Here is a 12,288-nt window from a genome sequence, read left to right on the forward strand (position 1 = left end):
AAGAAAGACAAATGATACTGGTTTTACTTAGGAATGGAATGAAGTATTTTGACATTTATGGTGCTTAAGGACTTTGCACACCTTAGAAAAAGATAGATTGCGAGCCATTGGGAGCGACTTTGCTTTCCACATCTACTCTAATATGATTTTCTTATAAATGTCACATATCAACTCCCCTGTTGTACTATGGAAAGCCACAGCAAATTAAGGAAAATGCAGGAGCAGCCACATCCAGGGCAGAGCATGGGAAGTTCACAAGTTTCAGGAGGTCTCCTGGTTGTGTCCTGCACTGTCCAGGCCTCCGAACTGCAAACGACGTCCGGTCCCTGTCCCTCAGCAGCAAACAGTTTGATCACGGCAGCTTTAGCTTCCATGACATCCACTTGAAATGTGACGATCACTTCAGCTTTCAAGTGGGTGTGCCCTCCCCGAACAATGAACTGTGCCCCTCTTTATGGCTGACCCGGGTTGTACAAGAAAACATTGATCATAGAGCACATAGGACTCGCAAACAAACAGTTCCTACTTTTTGTAGACCTCATCCTCCCCTTTTTAACTTCCTAAGTCAGGAGTTGATAGTATACTAACACATAAATAGCATAACACTCAAGAAAACAAGCAGAAATTTTAACATGTCTTTTTAGAAACCTTTAAAGGGTCTAGGAATCTTTTTTTTTTTAATGACAGTATAGTGATATAAATAGGTCTTAATTCATCTTCATAATTAGTATCCAATTAGGACATATATTTATGTCACTAGCTTTTTTAAAGATGAATTTGATTAAACTATTAAGATCTTAAACGAGTTCAATTAGGTGCTTAGCTCCAAATTCAATCACCAAGCATCAGATGTAATGACACTTAAAAAGAAGTTTAACAATTAAAAACTATGGGGTTTAAAAAGTATATTATAGTCTATGTATAATAGCTCAATGAAAAGTATATCACAGCCTATTATTTGCCTTCTGAAACCAAGGAAGTCACTAGCTGGTATTGGAAACAGACACTTTTTTGTGCATGTGTATACAGCATACACATGCATCTCTAAAAACGTCAGGTCAGCATTCTTTAAGGATGAATCAAGATCCAGTAAGAACAGTTTGAACAAGGGGAGGCAACCTTAAGTATCACTTGAGATTCCTATCCGTTATTTGGTATGCATTATTTAGGAGTACAACCTGTTAAAATTTGAATTATATTAGTTACTATTTCATTCAAAAGAATAAGGTTAATGTGCCGGTGTTTTAGATGGGATTCCTGGACAGGAGAAAGGATGGCTCAGAAATTTTATCCCAATTACTTCAAGGTCACTGCGTGAACCATCTCCGAAGGCTGGCCTTGGCCTTTGCTAAGCCCTCTTTAGGGTTTGCGCTGTGATGTTTGTTCTTATTTCCGACTTACCTGTGAGTCTATAATGTTTTACTCCAAATGTGTCCAACACAGTGAATAATAACACAACTAGAGATCAAATTCCCTAAATGATTTTCAGAGGAAATTATTCATACTAAACCTTAGTAGCTAGTAGATCACAGATTTTTATGGATGAAGAACCTGCACACCGATGCCCCATCAGAGGGGCAGACCAAAGAAACTCTACACTATCGCTCATCAGAAGACTGCCTATATCTTCTAAAGCGCACAAAACAAAAAGCACCTTCATTATTAACAGCATCCTTCCCTCTTCAGGCTAGCAAGGAGCATTATGTAAAATTGACCTTTGCTGATAAGAGACCTATCACTGTATGCACTGAAATTCAGTCACAACTAATCATACTTGGCCTCACCCTTACTTTTTTCTTTGGGTCTAAAAAAACTGGATACTCTAATTATCTTAAGTATCCACATATAGATTATTTCTTTTGGCTTTAAGATATCACTATAGAAATAAGTCCCCAAAGTAGCAATTCCTTAAAACAGTGAGTAAAAAACCAAATATCAACTCAAATTTAAATATCTAAAAGATAGATACATAAAAATATTCATTTTCAGGTAATATACATGCTTAAATGAAAGTAGGTGATAAAAATTTCATATATTAAAAGCAAAAGTGCTCCTTTAGCATAAATTTATTTTTGTGCTTATTTTACACAAAGAATTTAGAAAACATGAGGCATACACTCTGCAGTGAGAGTGAGTAACCTTTTCGGCCTTTGCTTCTTTCTTTTATACATATAGATGCTACCAGGAAAAATGGATCAGATGCAGTCTACTTTTTCCTCCTTTGGCTGATTTTTTAGAGAATTATAAACCATGAAATGAAACTGGGTAAATGTGGGTAGTTTATTGCAAGCAGCACCTGCAGCCAAGAAAAGAGAAAGTCGTTTGGTTTCAGAATGCACATATTCACAAGCAATCCAGACATCACTTGTTGGTTACCTGATGTCCCACGAAGCCACACAGAGGGAAGCTCTGTCGTCTGCCTCAGGACCGAGTAGCTGACAGACCACAAGAAAGTAGCACAGGGGAGCCATCTTTTTGAACCTCAGAATATAGGCTGGTGTTTTGCTCTATACACATACTATCATTGCTGCTATTATTTATTGTTTTTATATTCTTTTCTTTGCACACACAAAAAATTAGGCACATGCTGAAGATTTAATTCCCGCACCACTAAAATATTCCCATCATTCACCCATAGTCCTCCCCTCCCCAGGCTTCCTGATTTTTTCTACTCTTCTCATTGAAAGCGAGGAGGGTGATTTCTCAAGATGCTCTCTACCTAATCAAGTTCATCTTAGGAAGTGGTTTCCTGCTGCCCCAGCTACCTGTGCGCGAACACCTGGAGGGCCCCTTCTAATGCCATCGCTTTCAATATAAGGGACAAGATTCATCTACAATTACATAATTATCTTCTACACTTTTTAATTCAGCTATAATTATATAATTACCATTTTACATCCTATTACATCCAACTTTGAGCCTTTTAAGGTTTATTTTTTAAGAGGATATCAATAAAACTGACTTATTTCATATATAAAGCCTTTCCCTCCCATAACTTATATTGACTTTTGTATCTTAGTACTTAAAAAAAGAATAGGAAATACTTCAAACAAGTTTTTCAAATACCGAACTGTGGGAAGTAAAAGATCAAAGAACAATAATAAGCAGCGTAACCTAATAAGTCACATTGATCAGTACGCTGTACATCTTCCCCAGCTGAAAACGCACTAATGAGGAGCAGCACTGGTTGATCTTGAAATGCTTTGAAACTGCAATTGGCTCATACGGAAATTAGATGAAGCAAAGGACATGTCTCAGTACAAACACAGTTCTGCTCATTTCTTTGGTTTACTAATTAGCAATACATTTTGTACCTCCGAGTCCCCAAAAGATCTAAATGACTGAGACATTTAAATAAGGAATGGGAGAGAAGTAGGGAAGATAATTTATCCATATTTACTTCTAGTGAATGAACGCCTCTGAGTAGACAGGCCCATCTCAGCGCGAACAGGAGCTGACCCGGCCGCACTGGGGTCAGAAGTCACAGAGCAGAACAAGGAGCCGGAGACTGCACCCCCGCTACCAGCAGTCAACCAACGGAGGGTTTCAGGTATATGTTTTAACAATTTGTGAGCCTTGACGGATCATCAGTTGATCTCTACCTGGTGCCTACCCAATAGCATCCCTGTTGCCACTGTACAGGAATAAAATACAACCACGGTATTTAAAAGTGTAGGTTCCCATCAACATTTGCAAGTTCACACAAACACACATTCCACATAAAACTTACCATAACTTCCAGTCACATTGGCACAGATAACAGCTCCAAAGAACTTTGGAAAATACTTATGAATTCTTGAAATCACTTTTTGGCAAGCTGTGGTTGGATTCTCTCCTCTTCTCATATACTCTACGGCTTGGTAGCTGATGTAAACAGAGGCAAAACTTGAGAATCACGAAATAGACTAACTCTGAATTTGGTTACCTTAAGTTAGAAATCTAAAAGCATCAAAACCGTCTGCCACATTTGATAGAACATGTAAATGGACAGGAGTCAGTATTAGAAAGCGTCATCAAGGCAGCATGCAGACCTTGATATGGCTTCTATCTTGTCAACTAATCCACCTATTCGCCTCAGAGAAGGACTGATACTTTCGGCTTTGACGGAGGTCATAAACTATAGAGATTATCTTTCAATAAGAAACGGGATTTGATCAATAGGGAAAAACACTGGGCCTCAGCCACAACCTCGTTGTCACGATTATCTTTCAGGAATTATAGGCAGGGGCTGCATTTCTGACTTCTGTCATCCATTACCACAGCTCCTGTATTCAGTGGCCTTACATACTTATTTAAATGGATCCTAAGTACCCTCACCCGTGAAGCAGAGTCAGAAATATTATTCTATTTCGGAGGATGAGGGTTACTTAGTTTGAATGATTATATCATCACCATGATAGGTAAAGAGTTGCGAGCGGAGTTTCTCAAAAGCCCTTGCGCACACAAATTCGGAAGGCATGGCTCACACAGTTACTATCTATCCTGACGGACAGCTCCCCTCTAAAGATCTAAGGGAGTCCCGAATGTGAGAAGTCACACCTTGGTAGAAAGCGCATCAGTATGTCCCCATCCCCTGTGGCCGCCGCGGCCCCAGCAGTGTCGTCCGCATAGGCCCCGGCTCCAGGAATTGGCGAATCTCCTATTCGACTTGGTGAGGACACAGCATGACAATTTAGGACGGGAAGTCACATGTAAACATGTAAACACTAAGTCACTTTATGAGCTGTTTCAACAGCAGCAGGTATTTCTACTTAGCTACTGATTACTGTCTGAAGTAATTTCTTCATCGGGGTACAGAGAAAAGGATTTGCATAAGTTTCAACCTAAGTTTCCACAAACCTACATTAATTATATAAGTATTAGATGCCAGCTGATTACATATCAAGGTGGCACAGATTGACACTGAGTATTCTATTATGACCACCCTTATCATCTAATTTCAGGATTATCTCTACAGGTTCAAATTAGATTTCGCCACCTACAATCTATTTCTGCATCCTATCTAATGTGCCAAAATGGTACCAAGGTTTTTCCTTGTAACTACCCTTCAGTGCTTTTCTAGTAGTCTGGGAAAAAATCCTGAAGCCCTTCCCTGACTTTAGACCCCTTGAAATCTGACTTGTCTGCTTTCCCTGCACCCAGAGGCACGCAGTCTCTTTTGCAGCCAGCTGGAGCCCTGAACCGAGGGGCATGCCTTTGGATCTTGCACTGCCCTGGACTGCGCGATCCCCTGCCCTCCTCAGGCCCAAGTTCAGCCCCCAGCACCTCCCCACTGGCCTCCATAACTACCCCAGCTTAATCAGACCACCACGGCCATCCCTGAACTCTAAAGCATCAGCCAGCTCTCCCTCTCCTTCAGCACTTAGCAGATACTAATTTATTTTCCCTCCCATTTATTTCTCTCAGCCATGAAGGGAGGGCTATCTTTGCTTTTGCCCCTCTTGTAGCACCAAGCGCATACTGGTTTACATTCAATGCATACTTGTGAGATGTGTTCTTTCAGAAACACTGACCCAGGTATTTTGAATTTTATACCATTTGTAGATGTACCAGCGGCGGTGTGTCCCGTCTTATGGATTACAACCATGCCTGGAATTAAAAAAAAAAAAATCCTTGTAGGTATCACCTCTAAAGTTCATCTCAAATATGACCAAATCACTCAACAGTTGGTAAAATAAATATGCTCTTTCATTAACTTCAGATAGAGGAAAATAGAAAACTTGGGAATACTGAAAATTACAGCAGGTAAAATTTGTGCTTTTTAATGACCTGAGTTCATAGCATCATTTGGTAGATATCCCATATTCTTATTCTTCAGTTTGCTCTGTTACTTTTCAATGCCTTTCAAAGATAATTCCACAGAAAATCACTAATAGAGACTAACAGAAATTTTCACCATTACAACCCAGAAAGATCACTTGAATGTAGCAAATACAGTTAAATGTAGCAAATAATGTCAAATTGTTAAAGAACTAAATATAAATAAAAATTTAAAAATCCACAGGTGAATAATCATCAAATATTAGGGGTCTCGTGTGAGATAACTTACCGAAATGGACACAGATGCTAAGAAAATGCTAAGTGTGTGTGTGAGCGCGTAAGTCGTATGGAGGTACATATAAAGTCTCGCTTGGCAGTTAACAGTCTGAATCACCTTCTGGCACATGAGTAGGGAAAACATTAAGAACTACAGAAAGGCAATTACAAATGGCTTAACTTTAACCACAAAAACTGGATAAAAGGCAAATTACCAATGGTATCATGACCATAATTATCTCCTGTTTCCTTACACGTAGGACCATCTTGCTTTAAGATACTAGGTGGTTTGTAAGGTCCACAGTATTTTGAAGCATCTGGTACAACATTCTGTAAACGAGATTTAAGTTTTATCTTTTAGAAAGGGTGATTTTAGAAAGTGGCAAGTAGTTAGCATGCAATCACGAAACATTAGGAAGAAACCAGAAGGACATCTGGTAAATGAAAGAGAAGAATTAAAAGCCAACGATTAACTAAGTCTCGTGGGAACAGATGGATATAATTTTACTAAATACTTAGTCTAGTCTTGGACGTACATAATGTGGAATAGAAACCTACTTGGTCTGGAAAAGATCCCCAGCTTTTCTCTTTATATGCCTAAAATTCTCTGCCTAAGGGCAGACATAAATGAAGATCTTTCGTTAGGTATTAATCCTCTATGGAATTAGGTATGCAACCTGACCTTCAAATTTCCTAATTTGTTCCCTGGCCAAAGAAGAATGATGAAATCTAAAGCAAAATCTATTTTAAAACCATCTTTTTTCCAAGTCTAGGTTCATGTGCACCTATTCTAAATTCTACACCCAGATTCTTTTAGGAATCAAAGACTGGAGAAAATAATCCAAATCCATACACTTAGGTTGAACAGATGTATAAACATTAAGCAAGAAACCTACTGCTCCTGACTTGTCACCAGCTCACGAGGTGCCTCCCTGACCTGGTTTTGCACAGCAGCCTCTTGCACATACTAAACCCGGAGAGTCTGCAGTTACTCAACGTAATTAGGGTTTAGTGACAAAACAGATGAGAGACTATACCAGTCCCCGGTAAAACTCTGAATGGCAAACGCAAGCTTGCCTGCGCTCAAAGTCCCACTGATTTAAGGATAAGGCTGTCCCACGAGTGGCGTGCCAGGTACCTCATCGTAGACGACCTGCAGTCCAACAAGGACAAGATCCTGGGTACACTTCGCATAGATAAAAGTCTAGGAAATGTTTTAGACCAATGGTTTCCAAACTTTGATGTTCCAGACTTGGAAGCTTTCGTTCTAAGGAAATACAACCAGAGCAGCTCTGATTGAAGCAGCTCCCTCTCCCTGTAACGGAACCTTCCAAGTCCCAGAACCATCATGAGGAACCAGCAGCTGTCCCTAGGGGACAGGCCTTACATGCAGAGATGGGGCTTTCAGGGACACAGAGGCCCAGAGTCATCACTGGTTCTCAAGTGTAATAGGTTGCTCACCAGCACCTTTGGCTCCAGGCAGACAATAGAAAGCAAAAGGGAGGCCATTTAATATTTTCAAACAATTTGCTTTTTAAACTTACGTATACATACCCTCCAACAATTTGGCTGGCAATTCCGAGCAAGCCAATCTGAATGAAGTGCTCGAGAAGTATTGGTAGACAAATCCTCATTGACAAACCCCATACTTTCGGCAAACTTGGTGGCTGGCAATTGGGAAGAAAAATGTAAATTAGTTAACTATAGCCTTGTAAGCAAAATGCATGTGCAGGAAGTGTTGAAGTTCAGCTGTCCCTGAAGTGGGGTATGACCATCCCCGAGTACACAGGGAACATTCGGACAGGAAAAATTTTCAGGTACAGTTTCTAGATCTCAGCTTCCCTATGTCCTCCCCAAAAGTAATTTGCTTGAGACCCTTGGGGGGGGGTGTTACCATATTTTTCTGACTATAAGACATACTTCCCCCCACATTTGGGAGGAAAATGGGGGTGCATCTTATAGTCCAAATGTAGCTTACCTGGCTTGCTAGGGGGGGACAGTGGTGGTGGAGTGGATTTTTTTTTTTTTTCTATTTTCCTCCTCTAAAACCTAGGTACGTCTTATGGTCTGGTGGGTCTTTTAGTCTGAAAAATACGGTATGTCCTAACCTCCTCCCCTCCACAGTCTCCCTTCTTCTACCTGACAAAAGGCACACCTCTCTCAGGTGAGGAGTCTTATGGCTCCAACTAGGGAGCCATACCCAGGGTATAAAAAGCTGAGGCACCAAAGGGATAGCTGGATTCAGTGAATGTCCAGAGGTTTTTAATTAATTCTGTCTTTCAACAAAATTGAAGACCTCCTCTTGGAGTTGTTAGCTAATACATGTTCAAAGTTACTTCTGATTATAAGTCACTGTATGATTTTTGGTGGGAACTCAGAATGCCACAGTCAAACTCCTTCTGGTCCCATCTTCTTATGTTCACAGCGCTCCGTGGGCCTTACACCTAACAAAAGGTCACACAGGGAGAGCAAAGATGCTGAATCCCCCCGAGGTCCAGCAGGTCCCCATCTATAGATAACAGACTAATGTTTTAAAATCCTACTTTCAAGATGAAGAAAGTGAGAGTTCAGAAGTTAACTTATCTACAGTGAAATGGATATTAAGTGGAACAGCTGGGATTTGAGCTTCGGTTGGCTTTTATCCGCTATTGTACACGGAGCCCCGTTGCCACAGGGAACACAGAGGACTAGCCCCCTCCGCACGGTGAAAGCACACCTGACTCTCCTGCTAGAAGCGTGTGTGTCGTGTGCTCCAGGACACTGCGGGCCACCCCAATGGCGTTTTTAATGCGTCTCAGATCTCCTACTGCTCCGACGTTCATAGTAGTGCTGCAAGGGGGGAAAAAATAACGCAGTAAGATTTAAGGCATTTTCGTAGATTCATAGATTTAAAAATATTGTTTTATTTCGAGCCATTGTGTTCTGTAGGATAAACACCAACTCCACGTTGACATCACAGCACATCCATGAAGTTCATACAAATCCCCACAATTACACACGTGAAGGAAGAAAGCAAACGCCCATTTACCGTGCCCTCCAACGGCAGGTCAGGGACCGGGCAGCGGACCAGAGACGTATTTTCTGACGTTTGGGGTCTCCTGTGCCAAGGAGACTACCATCCTTCACGTGATATTTCTATGACTATTACGATTGCTTTTTAATTGACAGGAAAACCAATTGTGTTTGGAAAGGCCATGCAGCAAGCCAGGGGATTTGCCCCATGACAAGGCTTCTACAATCATCCATCATGCTCTCGGTGGAAGGCAGATAACACGATAAAGGAAGTGCCCAGGAGGCGAAGGCGTGGACACCCCTGGCCTGCAGCGTGTGCTCACCCGTCCATGATCATGGCGTCCAGCGTGGTTTCCCCAGTCTCGTCGGGGCTGCCTCCGAAGCCCACGGTGCCGTCGCACTGCTCCTTCTCGCACTGGGCGCAGCCGGTCTCCACGGCGTCCAGCGCGGAGCCTCCAGCCGCCAACGTCCGCCACGCTGGTGTCAAAGCCCAACAGTGGCGGTTTATGTACGTATATTTTTTCAGTGCCGAAAGCAACAAGCCGGGAATGTTTTGAGAACTCCTATGTTTACATTTTTTCTCATTTGCTCTAAGTTAAATGGAATTTTTATTTAATTTTTAATTGTTCTAATATAATCTTTATTATATTTTTCCATTACCATTTAGCCCTCTCATACCCCCCTTTCCCCAGCAATCACCTCACTGTTGTTCATGTCCATGAGTCCTTTTTAAACAGAGTTTTTAAATCACTGTATTAGATGCTACAAAGGAATCAGAGTGATACAAACAGCGGTAGGGACAAAATTATATAATACAACTAACTACCGTGAAGAATTCAAAGACTTTGGCTGCTGATGAAAATTGAGGGTTTTTTTTTTTCACTTATTAATATGTATTTCTACTGTGTGTGAGAAAAAGATTTTGTCCTTTAAAGTTACAATTGAAGCCGCTGAAAGACAGTGACATTGAAGTCATTAAATTACATCCTTATTAGTGGCTGCATCATTAGATCATTAAAAGTACATGTATGTCACTAATACTTTTTATTACCACAGTGTCTGTCAGCCTGTTTCAATAACAATACAAGAGCAAATAATTACAGTGTGGGCTTCACACGGATTGATTCATTTGATCTTCAGAACAGCTTTCCAGGTAAGGACTGTACTATTATTATCATCATTTTAAATAGGAGGAAACAGAACCAGCGAGGTTTTACATTATTCAACGTCACACAGAGAGTCAGTAGCAGAGCCAGGATTCAAAAGTAGCCATTTGGCTGCAGAGGCCAGCTATTAGCACTCTACTCTGTTCTGTGGAGCCCCACACATTGAAAAGGGAAAAACAACGTTTTGGATGGTCAATTTCTTTACTAATAAATAGAAAACTCCTTAAAGGGTAGGTACTATTTTAGTAAACAATTTAAGTGTTACTACTGGCCATACTGGCTTGAAAGTCTATTTTATTTAAGAGAACAAATTATTTTATTTTAATTCTAGAGAAAGAAACATCAGTTTGTTGTTCCATGTATTCATTCAATGAATCACAACTGCAGTCATTGGTTGATTCGTGTACGTGCCCTGACCTGGGAGATCAAACGCACACCCAGCAACCTTGGGATATCAGGAGGACATTCTATCCTAAACTGAGCTACCTAGTCAGGGCAAGGGAAAGTGTATTTCGAGAAGCTAAAGCCCCATACACAGACCTGCACCCTGCCTGAGCTGGTGCACTTCCTGTCTCATTATTGCTGGGAATTTGTTTCTTATGGTCTGCTTCCTCATTTTCTCTGAATGTATTCACTGCTTATAACATACAGACTGAGCTCCACCAAGTTCAGGAGCCAGTTCTATCCCCACAAAGTTAAATTAGCCTCTGAAGGGGTTTGGAATTACTTTTGGGGTATTAAGTCTTGAAATGAATGAAACACACAGTAACAAATTGACGAGATAATGGTATGTACAGGATGATAGCAAAACACAGAAGATGAGCACCTATAATTCAGAATGGGTATAAGGGCAGTACATCAGGAAGGCACTTTAGCTTAACTGGCACTCGATCTTGGCTGCAAATCAAAATCACTTTGGGAGCTTAAGACAAAACAAAACAAAACAAACAAACCAGATGCCTTGGTTCTAGCAGTTAAAGAAAAATCTCTGGAGGTGGAGCCCAGGCATTGATACTTTTGACAAGCTCCGCAGATGCTAATGTACAGCCGAGACTGGAAGCCCGCATTCCAGGTAGCAAAGACAGCATATCAATTTGTGTGAGGGTGCGGGGAGAGTAAGTGCAAAACGAATGCGCTTTTGGAGGGAAATTATTAGTCGTCTGCAAAGCTGGAGTACCGGGTATTATTGGGGAGAACGGAGGGGTTAGAATGAAGAGGTAGAAAGGAGACACACCAGGAATAGACTGCTGTCAGGCATAAACGCTCCTGGTACAGGGTAAGCAGCGAGGCGGAGGATATATTGGCGCGGGGCTTGTACAGAGGGAGTAACCCTAAATGATGGGGATGGAAAACTCAGCGGAGACGGTAAGGGTCAATTGCAAGAGACGCAGCGACGGAGCGGTGCGCGCTGGGCGGCAGGTGAGCGTGCGCACAGCCTGGTGGGCCAGGCGCTGGCCTGCTCCCCCCGCAACTCCCTGCAGGCAAGCTCTCGCAGCACAGTCCCCGCCCGCGGCCACCGCCCCGCACCTGCTTCGGTTGCATTCTTAAAAGGCCAAGTGTTGAGAACGAGCGGGAGAGGACTGGAGCTGCGCGCGAGAGCTGGGCAGAGCAGGAACTCCAGGAGGAGCAGAAGGCTCGACTTCCGCTCCATAGCTGCAGGACCTACCCGGCGCCGGAGGGATCCGGTGGGGCAGCGCTCACGGGCCACGTGAACCTCGGAGCCCCGCCCACCTGGCCCCGAAACCCGCCTCTTCCCAGAGCAGTCCGTACAGCTCAACTCTCGCGAGACACGAATTCCTCTGGGACTGGCCCCGGGAGGTTTCAGTAGGGAGGGCCCTGCAGGTTTCTGTATGCTTTTCCCATTGTTAGAAGCAAATTGAGCTTCGCCTGAGAAAATTCGCACGATATTATGCAGCGCTGGGAAGGTTTAATACCCTAGGAAGGTTGCAGACCCTAGGAAGGTTTAAAATTTGGTCTTAACATGTCCGTTTAATTGAGAGTTGCAGGTGAAACGTTTGTCACTTGCAGGAAGTACGCAGTGATTCCTGGCCTCTTGTCTGGGGTGGTCGCTGAG

The 12,288-nt window shown here is 42.3% G+C and overlaps 1 protein-coding gene across 1 annotated transcript; it reads right to left on the reverse strand.

Annotated features, from left to right (window-relative positions):
• Positions 1–687: 687 nt before the first annotated feature.
• Positions 688–11,910, reverse strand: AGA (aspartylglucosaminidase). The gene is made up of 9 exons (XM_024562763.4): positions 11,742–11,910; positions 9,372–9,525; positions 8,753–8,865; positions 7,591–7,703; positions 6,252–6,366; positions 5,514–5,589; positions 4,540–4,647; positions 3,731–3,864; positions 688–2,296 (listed from the first exon to the last, which is right to left on the reverse strand). Exons 1-9 carry the CDS (start codon positions 11,863–11,865, stop codon positions 2,196–2,198), a joined length of 1,038 nt encoding a protein of 345 aa, XP_024418531.2. The 5' UTR covers positions 11,866–11,910; the 3' UTR covers positions 688–2,195.
• Positions 11,911–12,288: the final 378 nt, after the last annotated feature.

The sequence above is a fragment of the Desmodus rotundus genome, chromosome 13, assembly GCF_022682495.2.
Source record: "Desmodus rotundus isolate HL8 chromosome 13, HLdesRot8A.1, whole genome shotgun sequence".
Lineage (NCBI taxonomy): Eukaryota > Metazoa > Chordata > Mammalia > Chiroptera > Phyllostomidae > Desmodus > Desmodus rotundus.